Consider the following 19931-nt stretch of genomic DNA (forward strand, 5'->3'; position numbering starts at 1 on the left):
GAAAGGAGAGCACCCCATACCTCTGAAGAGTGGCATAACCTTTCCTATCATAGGGGCACAGCTGACAGTAATTCTAGAGGAATGGGATTATATTATTGCTGTCTCTGAGAATCGCACATTGTGTTTGATCGCTCTCATCGGATAGGGCGACCTGAAAAACTGACGGTGTACTTTCTCACTCTCGCTTGTGTACAATTACGGGTTACCAGAGCACAGAATGCAAGCTCACATTCACTCGGGTAAGATGGGCTGCAAGCACAGTGGCCAGATGTTAACTACCTCGCCTGGTATACAGGAGGTCGTTGGTTCGATCTCGACTGATGCCTGCTGCTGTATATTTGGATGTTCTCCCCTTGATCGTGTGGCTTTTTCTCCGAGTCCTCCGGTTTTTCCCTCCCAATTCAGAAGCATGTGTTTGGAGTATTTGGCTGCTAGAAATTTTCACACGATAAGCCACTTCGTTGAGCTATCATTTGTGGCCAGGTCGCTTCTAAAAAAAAGAGCTTTACAGCTCAGTGGGCCCTGGTAAAATAAAAAAGTTTTAATTTAGTATGAGAGGGCAACATTCTCGTCGGTAATGGCATAAGACAGGAGGCGGCAGTGTATACGTGGTGCATCTGCGTTCGAGGCTTAGCCAATTTTCACAGCCTCAGATCAATCCACTGCTGGATGATGCCTTTCCCCATATTAAATGGGTTACTTGACCATACTGCACCACACTGGTCAATGCGGTTTGTTTGAAGGGGTCCAGATATCGCTTTCAATTCATGTTATAGTCATTCCCTGTAATCGAACTTACAGTGAGGGAAAAAAGTATTTGATCCCCTGCTGATTTTGTACGTTTGCCCACTGACAAAGAAATGATCAGTCTATAATTTTCATGGTAGGTTTATTTGAACAGTGAGAGACAGAATAACAACAACAAAAATCCAGAAAAACGCATGTCAAAAATTTCATAAATTGATTTGCATTTTAATGGGGGAAATAAGTATTTGACCCCTCTGCAAAACATGACTTAGTACTTGGTGGCAAAACCCAGGAGTGTCCCACTTTTGTAGAGGAAACCTTTACAGCAAAATCATCAAACACCCACCACCCCCACCCCACTACCGTTCCCAAAGTCCGCCGAGTGGAAGGTCATGGCAACGCAAGAAAGTCGACTGATCTTTCACGAGGCCAGGACTCCCCACGCCCATGTCTGAGGGTTCTAAGGTCAACTGTAGTTTAGATTAAAAAAATATCTGAATGCAACTGCAACTCACAAAATAACAAAATTAACCCAGAATGCACCAAATCTCGTCAGATCTTTGAAGCTCAACCGGGGAAGAGCCTGGGTTGAGTGCTTAATTTGAAGACTGTCTGGGAAAAGCAGACGTTTTAGGCCTTGCGCTGCAAGTTGGCCAACAGATGTCGGTGTACGGTAACGCTTTTTATATTCTTGGTTCTTTCGGTAAAGTCACGTAGCAGGGAAACAATAAAATAATAAAAATATAAAACATCTATGCAGTTGTCGAGTGTTACCCCCCCCCCCCACCACCTTTCGTATGCACAGGTAATCTCCGAGTTACTCCGGTTTCCTCTCACGAGCCAAACAAGCTACAAAGGAATTGGTCGAACATCTGAACGCTGGAACTTCATGAATACAAAATCTCAGAAACAGTCAGGATTTCCTGAGTAAATGAACGGGAAACAAATATTCTGACAGTACTATTTTATTATTATCACCCACGGATGCGCATGTGAACGCCGTTTTGTCAACAGCGCTGGATGCAGCAACAATACGTTCCTAACCTGAAGCCACGAAAAACCTCCCCTATGCATTAAGTGCCTGGCATGAGCAATTCACATTTTTCAGATTCCGTATTCAAAGATCGCACGTGTCCAAAACCAACGGCGCCACGTTCAAGTTGAAACCGGTTCCTTGCGAAGCCTCGGGAGGTACCGGTGGGGCGAGTGGGAGGACGTGTCTCACGGTGGGCCCCCCCCCACCCCAAACTCCCCCTTCTCTCTCCTCGCCGTCCGTCTTGATCTCCACCGCGGTTCTAGTTTCTGTACCGTGCCGCAACATCGGACCACAGCCTCTGCATGTCCTCCAGGCCCCTGGTCCAGAGCTCGCGTAGCTTCACCCAGCCGGTGCGCGCCGTTATCAGCAGGTAGTCGGCGTTCTGCGGGTATCGCAGGATCGTGTAGCGGGCCATGACCAGCGACTGGCAGAACCTGCGGGGAAAAGTAGACCATGTTGTTGTTGTCGCCGTTGCTGTCGTGACGGTTAATATCGTTTGTTATTCAAGAGGGTTTTTGCTGCCGACTTGTTGATCGGCTGGGATTTTAGCGTCCAGGAATCGCAGCCATAGTTGGATCAAGTCTCGTGGTCAGCAGCAGAAGTGCCAGCAGAAGGAAAGTCGCCGTCTTCATCTTCCTCGTCTCCAGCAGCAGCAGCAGCAGCGTGATCAGCAACATGATCGTAAACAACATTGCTATGAGTGTCTTTTCTATAATCATCATCACCATCAGCAGCATCCGTAGAAGTGCTGTTAGCAACATCATGGTAATCAGCATTATTATGTCTAAACTGTTACTGATCCCCCCCGTTCACCAATACACATTAACCAGCATGGTGAAGTATGGTCAACCACCGCGACGATCGACATGGCATTGGCAAGACGTTCATTCATCATTGGTCTGATGAAGAGCTTTAAATAAATAATAAAGCACGTGTTTTTTTTTGCCGCACAATCATCGAGTTTATCGGATTCTCGCCAGACCTGGATTAATTCTCGTTACGCAACCGCCACAGGTTTTTGAAGCCAACGTTTCCCGATGCGGCCAACGGCGATCCGGGCAGACCCGACCCGACCTGCCCCGGCCCCCCTCCCCACCTCCGCTCTCACCTGCACGCCACCAGGAAGTAAACGGCCCTCCTCTCGTCCTCGGTGAGGGCCTGCACGCTCTCGTAGCCGGCCAGGACGTGACCCCCGGCTTCCATCGCCTCTCCGCTCTCCACCATCATGTACATGATGGCCATGGCCAGGTCGTACACGTGGTAGCCGAACATCATCGAGTTGAGGTCCACAATGCCGGAGACGCGGTGCCGCGGCGCTCCCTCCGCCGACTTGGGCCCCTGCTGCTGCTGCTGCTGCTGCTCGCTTCCCGCGGCCACCTCCTGCACCAGGATGTTGTCGTCATTGAAGTCACCGTGGATTATGCCTGCGGCGAGGGGGAAACGTCGAATTTGATTTCGTCCGTTGTCTTTTATTGTTGACCGTCCTCCCCTCGTCGCCGTCGTCATCGTTCGTGCCCGTGCCGTTTTTATTCCGGCCGCACGATTGGTGTTGCGCAAGCCGCGTGTGCGAGTCTAAGAACGGCCCCCGCAGAGTCTCAGTGAATCACCGACTTCTTCTCCTGCCTTCAAAGGCACAGAATTACAATAACCCACCAGCGTCGTACAACCCTGCACGGGGGCAAGATATGGAGCGGTGTGTAGTGGTATGCACACCGCATCACGAGCCCTTGATTCCCGGCCATGGAGAACATCACTGATATCTGAACCAGTCCTGGGATCCTACCTACCTCCTCACCGACCAGCATGGTGAAGGAGGCAAAACAACCCCCATGACCCTACACAGCCTGGGAATGCCTTCGTACAGATAGTGCATTGACAAAGGGCTGTACATTATTATTATGAGGATATGTGTAACAAAAACTGTTGAACACAATTTAGCATCCATTGAAAAATGATTTGGTAGAAATTACAATTATGATTTATATACAGTAGCGTCTGAATGTAATAACCCTGTCATTTGATTTCACCTGTGATCAGTGTCTGTGCGAGTGTCCCCCATTACATGCATGCCTTGTAATGCATCTGTGTATGCTGGGTAAAAGTAATCACGTAAAGCACATTGCAAAGAAAATGCTTGCCACAAATGAATCACAATACCTTGCTGATCTCGTCAAGCAGCATAAACCATCACGCGAATTCGGGTGATCCTCGCAGCGGCTTTTGGCTAACCATCGAACAAACAAAGACGGTCACCGCATCGCGCGCTTTCAGATGCACTTCTGCGGCCGTCTGAAAAGCTCTTCTTTCCGATATTAGGAAGGCACTGGAGCTATGCACTTTTAAACCTAGATTGAACACTAATTTATTTTTGAACTGATTTTTTGTGTTTAGTTTGTTGTCCTTCCCCCGCACCTCCGATTAGCACGGTTGGCTATGTACGGTGCGAAAGAAGTTCAACGTACACACGTACGCGGCACCCGTCGTGGCTTCAAGGCCTCGTCGGTGGCCTGAAGCGCCCCTCGCCCCCTGAGGCATGGAGCTACGTCCCGGGTGAAGCTGCGAGGCGAGCGTACATCTGGTAAACTTGTGCAGGTTGGGTTGGATCTCCTCGCGGAACTTGGCGATGACCTCCCTGACCAGACCCTGGTTGGGGTCGCCGTCCAGAGTGAAGAGGTAGGGCTCGAGCAGGTGGGTGTTTGACAGGTTCCAGATGAAATCGTCTCGTTGCAGGGAGTGCAGGAACGGGTGCTCAAACTATGCAGATGTTTAAAAACGAAGGCGGTAAGATGACAAAAAATGCAATACGAGATTAACATCGCATTGGCCAGTTGAGTACACATGTAAGTTAAAGGCAGCAAAACGTCAAGCTAGCAAAGGATAGTCTTCGTTTCAAAAAATATGTTCTCCTTGACTTATTATTTTCTCTTTGTTTTTTTTTTCCGGTAAAGTCACGTAGGTAAAACTATAAAATAAAAGAATAAATGAAAAAACAACTACATTTTTAAAAATTCTATCATTTTATAGTTTTACCTACGTGACTTTACCGAAAAAACCAAAGAGTATGAATCCTTGCCCAAGTCCTGCGTGCGGCTGGCAAATGTTTGATTGGTATTTGTGAGTAACAGGACACTTGAATGGATCTGAGAAGTAGTTTTGTGAGATCACCTTCTGCGGGCCATTCTATAACCAGAGGTGATGCACAGAATGAGATGTTTTTTTCCATCTCATGACATGGCACCAATTAGCACAACTCATACAGCCCTTATCAAGGCACTGCCGTATTCAGTGTTGGTCATGTAGGGTGTTTGACCATACTTCGCCAAACTGGTCAGTGTAGGTTGGTGAAGGATAGAGGACAAGGGGGGGTGGGCAGGACTGGTTCAGATATCACTTGCCACGAATGTTAGGCGTGGCCGGAAATAAAACTCAGGTGGCCGGGTTCGTAGCGCAGTGTGCGCACAACTGCGCCACCGCTCCACCCCGACGCTTGGAATAAAATTTGGGGGGGGGGGAAACAAAAATACGTTGCTTGAAAACCAGCCATTCGATCACTTGGAAGGACTCTCACATTGCTAATTATGAACAGCTGCGTACGTTCTGAGCGAGTGGGCTCGTTACGTCACATTACACTTGCTTACCGAGAGAAAAGGCTCGCCGAGACTCAAGACTTTTTTTTTAAGATTGTCGCAGTAAGGGGTTGGGGAAACTATCGCTCCGCATTTCCCAATGAAGTAATTTGCGAGTTATTTCTTTTTTGCCTCTTTACTTTGGCGAATATTCTCATATTCTTGTTTCTTTCGGTAAAGTCACGTAGAAGGGAAACAATAAAATAATAAAAATATAAAACAATAGAATTTCACGACGTTTCGACTGCAACACAAGCAATCATCATCAGGTGTGAAAACCACAACAAGAATTTTTTTTTTTTAATTTCCTTGTTGTGGTTTTCACACCTCATGACGATTGCTTGTGTTGCAGTCGAAACGTCGTGAGAATGTTATTGTTTTATATTTTTTATTATTTTATTGTTTCCCTTCTACGTGGTGACTTTACCGAAAGCAACAAGAATATGAATCCCTGCAGTCTCACGTCACCTGTCAAGAGGCGCTCGTGCGCTCGTAACTGCTGCAGGGCTTGGTGGATGCTCGCTGCCAGCTTGCCCACCTGGTAGTACAGGCTGCCATCTGCCAGCACCCTGGACAGCGGCACGCCGGGCAGGTACGTGAGCAGCCGCACGTTGAACTCCTTCTCTCCTTCGCCGCAGTCTGAGAATTCACAGCAGGAGTCGCCACCGAGGTCAAGAGGTCACCACGGTTAGTGAAATCTCACCGTCGCTTCCTTTTGCTGGAACATAAAAAGCTGTTTGGAAGCTGATATCGGAACCTCCAAGGTCTGGCCAAAGTGTCAACTCACCACTTTGCGCCCTGTGTTCATTACCCACGTGCTATACTACACAGGGTCTCTGATGAATTGCTCAACTGATAGCCAAGGCTACTATTCTTTTTTTAGGAAATTAAGCGACAATTTGCTGCTCAGCATTAAATGGTTAATAACAATAATGAACGTGCTAAGTCCCATATATAACGCACATAAAATTCGTGTAGTCTTTAAAACGCCAATCTCTCAAGCAACTTGAATCGAGTATTTCTGTTCCCCCCCCCCAACAATAGTAAATTGGAGTGATTTTTTCCTCATGACTTTCTTTCACGATACTATTAACGCAGAAATTAATAACAAGAATGCATTCCGAAATTCGCATTCCTATATGGCCTTGTTGTCTAAACCGCTGTAGCTAAATAAAGCATTTGAGAGGAATAATACCTCACCACACCCATGCGTAAGGCATCCGCCAAAGTTGCAACGTGGCACGCAACCCTAACGCCTTAGCGCACGCTGGCCGGAACCGGGGGCAATTCGCCCAGGTTCGGGCCAGAATGGATACGTCAGCACCACGAGTCTAGCTGAATTCCCTGGGTTCAGCTTGAGCAAATTACTTAGGAGCAGGGTGAATGGGGGCCCCATCTGCATCAGGAGGCGACTTTTATCGCTCGTTCCATCACGTAAATATAAGGGTCAGCGGCATTCCGTGATCTTCGCATTCCAAACACGGCGTTGGGCGGCGATGTCAGCTCACGCGATGAACCCCGAGCCTGGGTTTAAAGGAGCGCTGCTAGCCCAGGCATTATAATCAGAATATGTACTTTTACTGGAGGAATCCGATGAGCTATGAAGCACTTTGCTTTACAAATGTTTAGCAGCCCAGTGTTGTCCCAACAACAGCCCGTGGGCCAAGCCCGAACCACCAAAATTAATTCATTCTGGTCTACAGGACAACTATCCCGCCACGCCTTACAAGAACTAATTAAGTACATGTCTCAGTCAGCAATACTCACTTGAAATTACACACGACAACCGTCGCCCCCGCGCCCTCCCCCCAACTGAAAAGTTTGACAAGACCCTCCCGATACTCAGTGAGGCTCTGCTGTGAAAACAAGTGTAACGATGATGATTACAATAATAATATTAATAGAAGTGATGCGATGCAGGAGGCCGGAGTGGGTGTGGGGGAGAGATAAGCTCTGTATCGACATGTTTGCATTTCTCTAAATCTCTCCTCTTGCGGATAGATCTTTCTCCTATCTCTTCCATATAAATATCATATTTCTGATTAAATCTCTCTCTGAATGAGTTAAATGATGACATCACCCTGCTGCTCTATTTAAGACCGGGAGCAAGTGAGGGCTTCACCATTCTGGCGAATTGCCCGATGATGCTGGATGTAATTACCAGCGAAACGTCGTATTCAAATATTGTAAATGTTGTGGATTCACTCTTCATCACACCGGTGGGCTAAAGTAGTGAACTCTTTTATGTGTTGTCAACGTGACACATTTTTTACTGTTTGGCTGTGTCGGGTGGTGGAGGGTTATGACACATTTATAAATAACGTGATCTCACCCAAAAACCTTTATCATGAATAAATCTCTCATATCTCTACAATATATCACTTGTGACATATCTTTCCCGTCTATGCTTGTTCATGTAATACATGGTTTTGGTTTGACGTGTTCCCCTTGTCAGCAAATCTGGAACTCGATGCAAAGAGTTTGACGTTTGCTTCTCAGGGTCTCGTGGGAAGATAAGCAGAAACAAAAATTACGATTTAGGTTTCGTAAGTATGTTGAAATTCTTTCGCACCATACGTACGTAGCCAACCGTGCTCATCGGAGGTGTGGGGAGGTGGAACACACTGTGCAGTTGGCGAATGGCGGCGTCGGTGAACTGTACAAACATTATATCTACCAACCTGCAGGTCAGTAGATGAGAAAACAGCAAGTGTGCTTCTGATCTCTCACCACAGATGTTATCGTCTCGTCCGTGTGGCTTTGCTGTGAGCAGTCATTCCAGTTTCATCCCACACACCAAACATTGTTTTTTTTTATATATATATATGAAGAATTTACAAAATATCACAATGTGGACCTTGGGCCAGTACCAACAAGCAGTGCGTTACATCCACCAACCTCACAAAAACTAAAAAGTACGATCCTTTTACATCACTTATCGTCAGTGGAGTGAGACCCAGTATTATACCACCGCCTCATGCTCGGATATTGATCGTTGTCTTTGCAAGTATAAACCAATGCTGTGTTCGTATGATTACTATCAGCCTATGACTAAATCACCTGGAATGTGCCCTATCATAAGATCTGAAAGCTAAGCAGGTTGAGCCTGGATTAGGGCTTCTATGGGTTACAATCGTGCATTAAACAGGCATCACAGGCTGCTGCGTGGTGCTATGTTGTGGGGGCCAGAGTTCAGTTGCAGCAAAATCAATTGTACTGCACTGTACATCTATTAAACTTGATTTGTCACTTTCGTGACTGCAGGAATGACTCTTTGGTTTTTTCGGTAAATTCACGTAGAAATAAGAAATAATAATAATAAAATTACATAATAGCATACGACGTTTCGATTGCAACGCAAGCAATCATCATCAGGCATAGAAGAGCTAAATTTAAGAGAGAGGAAACACAGAACCGCAGATATATATACAGACACCTAAGTAGAAGGGAGTTCACACAGAGACACAAAGAGAGACACAACGTACGGAGCACAGAGAGATAGGGTCTCTGTGCCGAGGCCTTAGCATGTAGGGGGAGACAAAGGGAGATGGAGACGCACATCAAGTAGAACAAGATTTAGTATTACGTACATCTCTTCTCCAATGTCTCTGCTCCCGGGACCCACGCGGGCGCAGCTCACCGATGTTCTCGAGCGACATGATCTTCCCGCTGACGTTGTCCACCACCTCCTGCATGGGGAAGCCCCTCTCCCGCAGGAAACTCATCATGGCCATCTGCACCTCGAGCAGCTGCGGCCGCTGGCTGTCCCGCGTGTTGGTGACCTTGAGCACGAACTGGCGACCGTCGCGCGCCAGCACACGGTAGTTCTGGTCGACGTAGCTCGCCAGCGGGCTCACCCCCGCCACGCTCACCCCGTAGAGGCGCTCCACCAGCTCCGCCGCGCGGGACTCGCTGAGGCACGGCTTCTCGTGCTCGCGGCCATCGTCCTGCAGCGCGGCTTGCATCGTCTTCAACGGACAAAACGAGGGCAATCAAAAAGCTTTTGGGTTTTGCAAGTGCACGTTGGCGTCCGCTCCATTCGTGCAGCGCAAGGCGCCTCCGATGAGCACGGTTGGCTACGTACGGTGCGAAACAAGCTCAGCGTACACACGAGGCTACACCCTGGAGGCGCTACGCTTCACGGACAGCCCACAGTAGTTGTCGCATTTACAGAATTGTGCCGACACACGTGGCATACTACTGATTTAAATTACATCTCCGAGATCTTTAGCATCCGACTGTGAAGCAGACAGTCCGCAATATTTACAGTTCATACACCCACAGCGTTAACCGGGGTGGTCGTGGGGCTCGTACCACAAACATCTGCAACGCGCTACCGCTCGGCCATGAAGTCAATCGATCGATCAGCGATCAATAAACAAGTCTCTTTGCTCGCATCACATTTAATAGCAACACATTTCACCGAACAGAAAAGCACCACTTAAACATGTCAGATATAAGATTCGTAATAACAGAGAATTATCCTTGTGTATTTCAGTGGAAATACAGCCAGTGCCTGATAAAGTAGCATTACTGTAACTGGAATTATAACAAGAACCGTGGGTTTATGCAGCATTGGGGAGCTGCAGCTATGGCCCACCGAGTAAACACCTTGTCCCGTAAGCACGAAATCACGTGTTCAAATTCCACTGGATGTGTAATTGTGTGAATAATAATCAGGGCTTAATCTGTCACTGAATATTTTCCGGGTCGCTGGTGCGGAGTGGAGTGGGCAGCACAGCCCCGGTAGCCACGGCGATAGCGAAAGGTACACACTGGACGTGGTGTGCCGGGTGTCAGCAGATTTTTCAGAGTCGCTGACACAGAGCAGCCCTGGCCGAAATTATCTCCATACATATGTAAAAGGCAAAGTTGTGATTATGTGTGTCTATTCAAAATGTTTAGCGTACTTCCCGACATGCAACAAACTTGAAATTTGCCATGTGGGTACTTTCCAGACTGTACACCACGCAAAAAATATTAAAATACACTTTTGTGTTTTTTTCTGGGGGGAGGAGGGGGGGAGCTCAATAATGCATTTTTTTTGCACGGCAAGTGAGCTGTGACGTCAAATCTGTCACGTGACCCACGCATGTGGAAGCTTAACGCATTGTAGTGTAGTGGTTAGCGCACTGCGCTACGAACCCGGCAACCCGAGTTCAATTCCCGCTCACGGCCACCACCGGTGACGATTATTTCAACCGCTCCTGGGCCTCCCCTAGATCGACTCAGCCTCAAACGAGTAATTGCTGTGGTGTGTGAACATCGCCACTGGGGACACAAAGGCGGCCGGGCGTGGTGCTGTCACCCACCCCTTCGTCTGTATATATAAAAGCAAAATTTGTGAATATGTGTGTCTGTTCGAAATGTTTAGCATACTTCCCGACATGCAACAAACTTGAAATTTGCCATGTGGGTAGCTTCCAGACTGTAAACAATGCAAAAAGTATAAAATATACTCTTTGGTTCTATTGGGTAAAGTCACGTAGGTGAAAATAAAATAACAAAAAATCACGACGTTTCGGCCACAACACAAGCGGCCTTCATCAGGTGAAGGGACGAGACTGTCTGGAGGACAGCGCTGGAGTGTGAGAAGCCACGCTCAGATCACGACCTTTAAGCTGTGTGAGAAGAAAAACACAAAGCGCCTTGACAAAGGAATTAGCATATAATTTAGCATTGAAATGGCTCATTGAAATAGCTAAGTTAAAGTATACACATCCGCAGAGGTACCCCTTGACAAAGGAATTAGCATAGAATTTAGCATTGAAATGGCTCATTGAAATAGCTAAGTTAAAGTATACACATCCACAGAGGCACCCCTTGACAAAGGAATTAGCATATAATTTAGCATTGAAATGGCTCATTGAAATAGCTAAGTTAAAGTATACACATCCGCAGAGGTACCCTTTGACAAAGGAATTAGCATAGAATACAATTTTATAAAACAATAAAATTGTATTGTTTTATAAAACTACAATTGTATTGTTTTATATTTTATTATTTTACTAGCGGTAAGTACCCGGCGTTGCCCGGGCGAAAAAGATAGACTCACACATCAACTTACACACAGACATCGACCCACACACGTAGAAACACATCGACTTACACGCGCACACACATACACATATAGACTCACACAGACAGACATCGACTTACACACACACACATATGAACTTACACACACATAGACATCCACTTTAGATACACCCACATGGAGTTACACACATACAGCGACTCACACACACATCGATTCACACACAGACAAAGGTGAACTCACACACATATTGATGTAAAAACACGTCATTACACACACACACATATCGAGTAAGACACACACACACGGACGTATATATACACACACATGGACCCACGCACACACATTGACTTACACACACACACATAGACTCGCACACACATAAATAGACTGACACACACATTGCCCCACACACATATGGACTCTACTTTAGATACACACACATGGAGTTACACACACATATCAACTCACACACATGGACTTACACACACACACATGTATGGACTTACACACACACATGTGGACTAACATAGAGACATGGACTGACACACATACACATGGACGTACACACACACATCGACTGACACACATAGACACACAAACGCACATTGACTTACACACTGACATGGAGCCATGCACACACATTGACTAACACACACACAAACACATCGACTAACACACACACAGCGACTGACACGCACACATGGACTGACACGCACCCTTGGACTGACACACACACAAACACATCGACCTACACATACACACAGCGACTGATACACACACATGGACTGACACGCAACCTTGGACTGACACACACACACAAACACATCGACCTACACACACACACAGCGACTGATGCACACACATGGACTGACACGCACCCTTGGACTGACACACACACACACATCGACCTACACACACACACATCGACTGATACACACACATGGACTGACACGCACCCTTGGACTGACACACACACACACACATCGACCTACACACACACACATCGGGGGTTGTCCGTTAGAAAAAGACAGACACACGCATGGTCCTACACGCACACACGTATGGACTCAAACACACACATCAAATCACAAACAAAGATCCCCCATATAGCCTTAACAGACTGTAGGGGCAAGTGCTGTTAGCGAGCACCTATGAAGGCCGGAACGGTACACCAGGGGGTGAGTGGCCAGCACCACGCCCGACCGCCTTTGTCTCCCTAGTGCCGATGTTTACACACCGCACCAGGTACTCATTTAGAGGCTGAGTCGACCTAGGGGAGGCCCGGGACCGGTTCAGATAATCGTCACTGGTGTTGGCTGGGAGCGGGAATCGAACCCAGGTCGCCAGGTTCATAGCGCAGTGCGCTAACCGCTACACTATCGCTCCCCACATCAAATCACACACACACATCGACGTGCACAGCAATCCCCGATGATGGCACAGCTATGAGCATCGCAGTACTACGTATCAGCAAATAGTGTGACGTGAGCAATCGAAATAGTAGAAATGCATAGAAGAAATCAGCTGAAATAAGTGTACATGAATGAGCATCAGTATGCACAGGTAAGTTGAGAAGCAGGCTACAGTCTAGATTATAGAGTGGCAGTACGTCGACTCAATGACATAAGCATAGCTACAGTCGACATAAAAAGCTGGCAATATGGGCAGCAGCTGAAAAAGCAGGATACAGTCGACATGAAAGGCTGGCAGTACACTGAGTGAGGTAAAGAAGCAGGCAACAGATTATAGACTGGCATACACTCATAATGGGCAAAAGCTAAATTAGCAGTGTGTATAATAGCGGCGGTGCACTGGCGTGAATTAATCAGCAGGCAACAAGCCACATCACAGACTGGCAGTGCACGGTCTCAGCGTCATAAAAACACAGCTCAAAAAGGAAACATGTAGCAACCTAAGAATTTAAAAAGTATTTTTCTGCACACAAAGAAAGTGATTGTAATATCTGCCACCTTCTTTGTTTCATAATAGTAAACAATGAACCCGAGTTATTATCTGCACACAAACATTATTATTATTGTAATATCAGACAACTTATTTGTTTGGGAATAGTAAACAATGAACCCGAGTTATTATCTGCGCACGAACATTATCATTGTAATATTTGGCAACTTATTTGTTTGATAATAGTGTAGGGAGGGGCGTGTATGGGCTATGTGTAGCGACGGTCTGTGTACAACTTACCTGTAAGGGCTGACATAGTCCAGTAGGGGCAGTCGCAATATCCCTTGCCCCGTAGCAGGAGGGGGCTGTTGGGTGTCCTGGGATCCGCCGGGGTCCCTCCTGGGGGGAGGCGGCTGCCGGGTGTTCTGTTAAACACGTGAAATAAAATGTCCGGTGTGAGCTCCACTGAACGCACAACACTTGGCGCGGTCCACCGCCCCCTTCCCCCCCCCAAGCAATTGGCGTGAGTTGGTACGGTCAATGTCGCGCAGTAAATAAATTCATATAGCGAAATCCCACGAAATCGCTGTGACTAATTTAAAGGTGACGGACATGAAAAAGGAAGAGCCTATTCCCACCGTGGGGCTTAGGGCGTGCTGGCTGGCACATTTTTTTCGATGTCAACCCCACGGTTCGAGAGGCAAATCCCTCGCAAGCGCACGCGCGCGGAGACGTTTATAGATAAGATATTTACATACAAAAATTATGCCTTTTATTTCATAATACGAACGCCCGCTGGCAGGTCAAGGGACAGACCCAGGTGCCACGGGTCGACTGACTGAGATGACTGGCTGATGCACCACCTGTGCCCCCTCCTGTGCCAACCTGCTGTGCTTTAGCCACCCGGCGTTCCGCTCGTTGTTGTGAGCGTCGCTCCTCCGCCCTCCGTTGTTGTTGGAGGGTGACTGCCTCCAACTGCCCAGTAGCAGCGTCCTTCACGAGCCTCCTCCACAGAGGCCGATCTTGACACCGCTGGTACCAGTCATCGGCAAGTCCACTCAGCTCCACGTCCTCCTGTACCACATCACTCCATCTCTTCTCTAGCCCGTGCCGCGCACAGACAAAGATACCCCGTATAGCCTTAACAGACTGTAGGGGCAAGTGCTGTTAGCGAGCGCCTTTAAAGGCCAGCACGGCACACGAGGGGGTGGGTGGCCAGCACCATGCCCGGCCGCCTTTGTCTCCCTAGCGGCGATGTTTACACATCGCTCCAGGTACTCATTTGAGGCTGAGTCGACCTACACACACACAGACACATATCCTTGTGCGTGGTCTCACCTGGTCGTCGTCCTCACGGTCAGTGAGCAGCGTGAGGAGTGAGCGCAGCGTCCCAGCCGCCTTCACCACCCCCACCGCCCACTTCTCGGGTTACTCGCAACCACCACCAACACCACCAGCACCACCACCAACACCACGGCCACCACCCCCACCAACGCCACCACCACCACCACCGCCACCACCGCAACCACCACCACCAACACCACCACCACCAACACCACCCCCACCAACACCACCACCACCAACACCACGGCCACCACCCCCACCAACGCCACCACCACCACCGCCACCACCGCAACCACCACCACCAACACCACCCCCACCACCACCAACACCACCACCAACACCACCACCACCACCACCACCGCCACCACCACCAACACCACCCCCACCACCACCAACACTACGGCCACCACCCCCACCAACGCCACCACCACCAACACCACCACTACCCCCACCACCACCAACCACCACCACCAACACCACCACCTCCACCACCACCGACAACACCACCACCACCAACACCACCACCACCCCCACCACCAACACCACCCCCACCACCACCAACACCACAGCCAGCGGCGGTGGTGTTGGTGGTGCAGCAGCAGCAGCGTCTGAGAGCGCCCAGGAAGCCGAGCCACCAGCGGCACAGCGGGGAGCCAAGCGGCAGTGCGGCAGCAGCAGGAGCAGCAGCAGGGACAGCAGCAGCAGGGACAGCAGGGGCAGTAGGGACAGCAGCAGGGACAGCAGCAGGGACAGCAGCAGCAGGGACAGCAGCAGGGACAGCAGAGGCAGCAACAGCAGCAGGGGCAGCAGCAGCAGCAGGGACAGCAGCAGGGGCAGCAGGGACAGCAGCAGGGGCAGCATCAGGGACAGGGCGCGGAGCGTGAGACAGGAAGGCCGTGTTGGCCATGGTGGTGACAAAGTCCCTCGTCCTGGGGGGGAGGGAGGGGGAGTGGGGGAGTGGTGAGTGTACTAGTGGTGAGTAGTGGTGAGTGTACTAGTGGTGAGTGGTGAGTGTACTAGTGGTGAGTGTACTAGTGGTGAGTGTACTAGTGGTGAGTAGTGGTGAGTAGTGGTGAGTGGTGAGCAGTGGTGAGTGTACCAGTGGTGAGTGTACTAGTGGTGACTGGTGGTGAGTGGTGAGTAGTGGTGAGTGTACTAGTGGTGAGTGGTGAGTAGTGGTGAGTGTACTAGTGGTGAGTAGTGGTGAGTGTACTAGTGGTGAGTGGTGAGTGTACTAGTGGTGAGTAGTGGTGAGTGTACTAGTGGTGAGTAGTGGTGAGTGTACTAGGGGTGAGTAGTGGTGAGTGGTGAGTAGTGGTGAGTGTACTAGTGGTGAGTGTACTAGTGGTGAGTAGTGGTGAGTGTACTAGTGGTGAGTGTACTAGTGGTGAGTAGTGGTGAGTGTACTAGTGGTGAGTGTACTAGTGGTGAGTGGTGAGTGTACTAGTGGTGAGTAGTGGTGAGTGTACTAGTGGTGAGTGTACTAGTGGTGAGTGGTGAGTAGTGGTGAGTAGTGGTGAGTGTACTAGTGGTGAGTAGTGGTGAGTGTTGAGTGTAAACTCACCAGGCAATGCTGAACCCCCCGGACCCGGATCCAACTCCACACGACGAACCGGTTCCAAACACAAGTCGACAAGGAATTGATTCAGACCCTAAGTCGATTCCTCATGCAATTCAATGAGCAATCGATTTCTAACACAACTCTACAATCCGATTCCCCGTGCAAGTCAATGGGAGTAGATTCTTAATGCGATTAAAAAGGAGTCGACTCCTCACGAAACAATGTTGAGAATTTGTACGGTGGAGTCACGGAGGAAAAATAAAATAAAACAAAAGAAAACAATTAAATCACGACGTTTAGGAGGCAACACAAGTCTCCTTCTTCAGGTGGTGTCAAGTGGACAGCTCAGTGACACAGAATTAGTAAAGTTGGACTACATGTTTATTTCTCGAAAGCATTTTGGCTGTAGACCAGTGTAACAAGTCAAAAATTTAACTGGAGGCTTTATTTCTTCCAGCACAAGACGCATGATATGGTAGCTGCAGTAAGCCACCCACCGCCGACACACACACACCCACGTGTATTTGTGGATGCACTAAGTCCGACACACACACCTGTACTTGTGGATGCACTAAGTCCGACACACACACCTGTACTTGTGAATGCACTAAGTCCGACACACACACACACACCTGTACTTGTGGATGCACTAAGTCCGACACACACACACCTGTACTTGTGGATGCACTAAGCCGACACACACACCTGTACTTGTGGATGCACTAAGCCAACACACACACCCACCTGTACTTGTGGATGCACTAAGTCCGACACACACACACACACCTGTACTTGTGGATGCGTTAAGTCCGACACACACACACCGACCCATCTGTACTGGTGGATGAACTAAGTCCGACACACACACACACCGACCCACCTGTACTTGTGGATGCACTAAGTCCGACACACACACACCTGTACTTGTGGATGCACTAAGTCCGACACACACACCTGTACTTGTGGATGGACTAAGTCCGACACACACACCTGTACTTGTGGATGCACTAAGTCCGACACACACACACACCGACCCACTGTACTGGTGGATGCACTAAGTCCGACACACACACCGACCCACTGTACTGGTGGATGCACTAAGTCCGACACACACACACACCTGTACTTGTGGGTGCACTAAGTCCGACACACACACACACCTGTACTTGTGGATGCACTAAGTCCGACACACACACACACACCTGTACTTGTGGATGCACTAAGTCCGACACACACACACACCGATCCACCTGTACTTGTGGATACACTAAGTCTGACACACACACACACACCTGTACTTGTGGATGCACTAAGTCCGACACACACACCTGTACTTGTGGATGCACTAAGTCCGACACACTCACACACCGACCCACCTGTACTTGTGGATGCACTAAGTCCGACACACATCCACCTGTACTTGTGGATGCGTTAAGTCCGACACACACACACACCGACCCACCTGTACTGGTGGATGTCCTCGAAGGACTTGGAGTTGTTGATGGCGAAGACGCAGAGGAAGCGCTGGCGGTCAGAGACTGAAATGGTGGCGGCTGAGGAGCTTGTTCACTAGCTCACTCCTTGTTTAAAAAATGTTGCTTTGAAGGTCTCGCTCTCAAAATAACGCTCCCAAATAATCAACAGATATTGGTAGTGTGCTGCTATCGACCGCCTAGTGGGAAGGATGTTGAAGCTGCGTCTGCACTGAGAGAGCTTTTTGGGCGCCTCCCTAAAGGTGAAATAGTTTTAGTGGGTGATCTAAATTGGAATTGGCTAAACCCGCCGGCCGTGGCCACACATTTTGCAGATGAATTTAATCTGTTTCAATTAATAAATGTCCCCACAAGACCCAACCTAAAATATTCGGGACAGTCAACTCTGCTTGACGTCCTATTGACATATGCCCCTCACAATTTCACACTGACTGGTGTTCTGGGTAATAACCTTAGTGATCACTCCTTCATTTTTGGAGTGAGATCATCAGCCAGACCCAAAGCCCCCCTAAATTGGTTGAGAAGCACTCTATGAGACACTTCAGCACTCAGGCATTTGCTAATGATGTGCTTCACTCGGATATTGACAAGGTCTGTGATATCCCCAACCTGATTACGGCTTGGGAGACTTTCAGGTACACGTTTCTCCAAATTCTTAACAAACATGCTCCGTTAGTTAGATTTAAAACTAAATGCAACCGCCCACCATGGTTTGATCATTTGATTACAAAGCTAATGAAAACTAGGGACAAGGCTTGGGCATGTGCTGAGAAAAGTAATTTGGTCAATGACTGGCTAGATTACAGGATTTTAAGGAATAGATGCGTCAAAAAAATACGGCATGCAAAAAATGCCTACTTTTCCTCCACTCTCCTGGAATCACATGGAAATGCCAGGATTTTCTTGAAAACAAATATATCGAAAAGGCATCCAAAACAGACAATCTGCCCGTTGAGCTTAACCGAAATGGGGAATATTTTTCAGATCCCAAAAAAATAGTTGACAATTTTAACCTTCATTTTTCTGAAGCTGGTAATCTTTTTTTATAATGTATTGGGAGTCACCTCTGCTCATGCAAATTCCTACACCCCTGTCCAAACATTAAACGAATTTAGTTTCCAGACAATCCACGAAAGTAATGTTCTGAAACAACTGTCTTACCTCAAAGGGTCTTCCTCTTCCGGAGCAGATAGTATTCCCGTCTTTGCTCTACTAACTGTTGGTCACCTAATATACAAACCTATAGCCCATATTTTCAACCTGTCCATCAAAGAAGCATCAGTTCCTCAAGAATGGAAACATTCCTATGTCCGTCCACTTCACAAAGGGGGCCCTAAAGATGATCCAAATAACTACTGACCTATCTCAATTTTGTCCCCGTTGATGAAAATTTTTGAAAAATTATTGACCTACCAAATTAGCAGTTTCCTGTCCACCAACTATCTACTACATCTGAAACAATCTGGGTTTGGAAAAAAATACAGCACCACATCTGCTGCATTAGACTCTCTGAATCACATTTACAGTAGCCTTGATAATAAGCAGTACTGTACCTGTCTTTTTCTAGACCTGTCCAAAGCTTTTGATACAGTAGACCACAACACCCTGCTTAGTAAATTAAGTTGCCTCGGTTTTTCCGAAAACACAGTAAAATGGTTACAAAATTACCTCTTTTCTCGCACCCAAACTGTATTCACAAATGGTTGGAGGTCAAACAGTGTTAAGATAACAAAAGGGGTTCCACAGGGTTCCATCCTCGGCCCCCTTTTCTTCTCTCTTTATGTCAATGACTTGGGCACTGACCTGGATCATTCCAGGGTAAATCTTTTTGCAGATGACACAATAGTGATTGCTGCTGGCCGCTCTCCGGATGACGTGATTGCTAAGCTACAGGGTGATTTCAACAAACTACAACATCAGCTAGTTGCTCTTAAACTAGTCCTGAATACCTACAAAACCAAGGTGCTATGCTTCTCACCAGGACTGAAGCAGGAAGTCATGTTTCCCCAATTACATTCCTTAAATAATTATAAAATAGAGCAAGTCAAGATCTATAAGTATCTTGGGGTCATCCTGGATTCAAAACTGAATTTTGAAGATCACATTGATTATATTGGTAAAAAGACAAAAATAAAAATTGGTTTTCTGTATCGACACAAGCACTGCTTCCCCCCAATGTTCC

The 19931-nt window shown here is 47.9% G+C and overlaps 1 protein-coding gene across 2 annotated transcripts; it reads right to left on the minus strand.

The window, feature by feature from the left end:
- Positions 1 to 872: 872 nt before the first annotated feature.
- Positions 873 to 14746, minus strand: LOC142917888 (hydroxylysine kinase-like). 2 transcript variants are annotated; one of them, XM_076062231.1, is made up of 8 exons: positions 14690 to 14746; positions 14237 to 14383; positions 13652 to 13776; positions 9050 to 9377; positions 5948 to 6048; positions 4357 to 4537; positions 2892 to 3207; positions 873 to 2217 (listed from the first exon to the last, which is right to left on the minus strand). In XM_076062231.1, the coding sequence occupies exons 4-8, from the start codon at positions 9372 to 9374 to the stop codon at positions 2043 to 2045; spliced, it is 1098 nt and encodes a 365-aa protein (XP_075918346.1). In that variant the 5' UTR covers positions 9375 to 9377; positions 13652 to 13776; positions 14237 to 14383; positions 14690 to 14746; the 3' UTR covers positions 873 to 2042. The 2 variants fall into 2 exon arrangements, with proteins under 2 accessions (XP_075918346.1, XP_075918345.1); XM_076062230.1 differs by having other exon boundaries at positions 14237 to 14744.
- Between the last annotated feature and the right edge of the window lie 5185 nt (positions 14747 to 19931).

This window comes from Petromyzon marinus, unplaced genomic scaffold (assembly GCF_048934315.1).
Source record: "Petromyzon marinus isolate PM22_M1 ecotype Great Lakes invasive population unplaced genomic scaffold, UKy_Petmar_22M1.pri1.0 PM_G_Scaffold_54, whole genome shotgun sequence".
Taxonomy (NCBI): Eukaryota; Metazoa; Chordata; class Hyperoartia; order Petromyzontiformes; family Petromyzontidae; genus Petromyzon; species Petromyzon marinus.

Coding starts and splice junctions, on each gene's coding strand:
- LOC142917888 (XM_076062231.1), bottom strand. CDS start 9,374: ATGCAAGCCGCGCTGCAGGACGATGGCCGCGAGCACGAGAAGCCGTGC. Junction 4,538..5,947: donor ATGGCAGCCTGTACTACCAG/GTGGGCAAGCTG, acceptor ACATCTGCATAG/TTTGAGCACCCGTTCCTGCA. Junction 3,208..4,356: donor CCTGCACAAGTTTACCAGAT/GTACGCTCGCCT, acceptor CCCTCGCCGCAG/GCATAATCCACGGTGACTTC.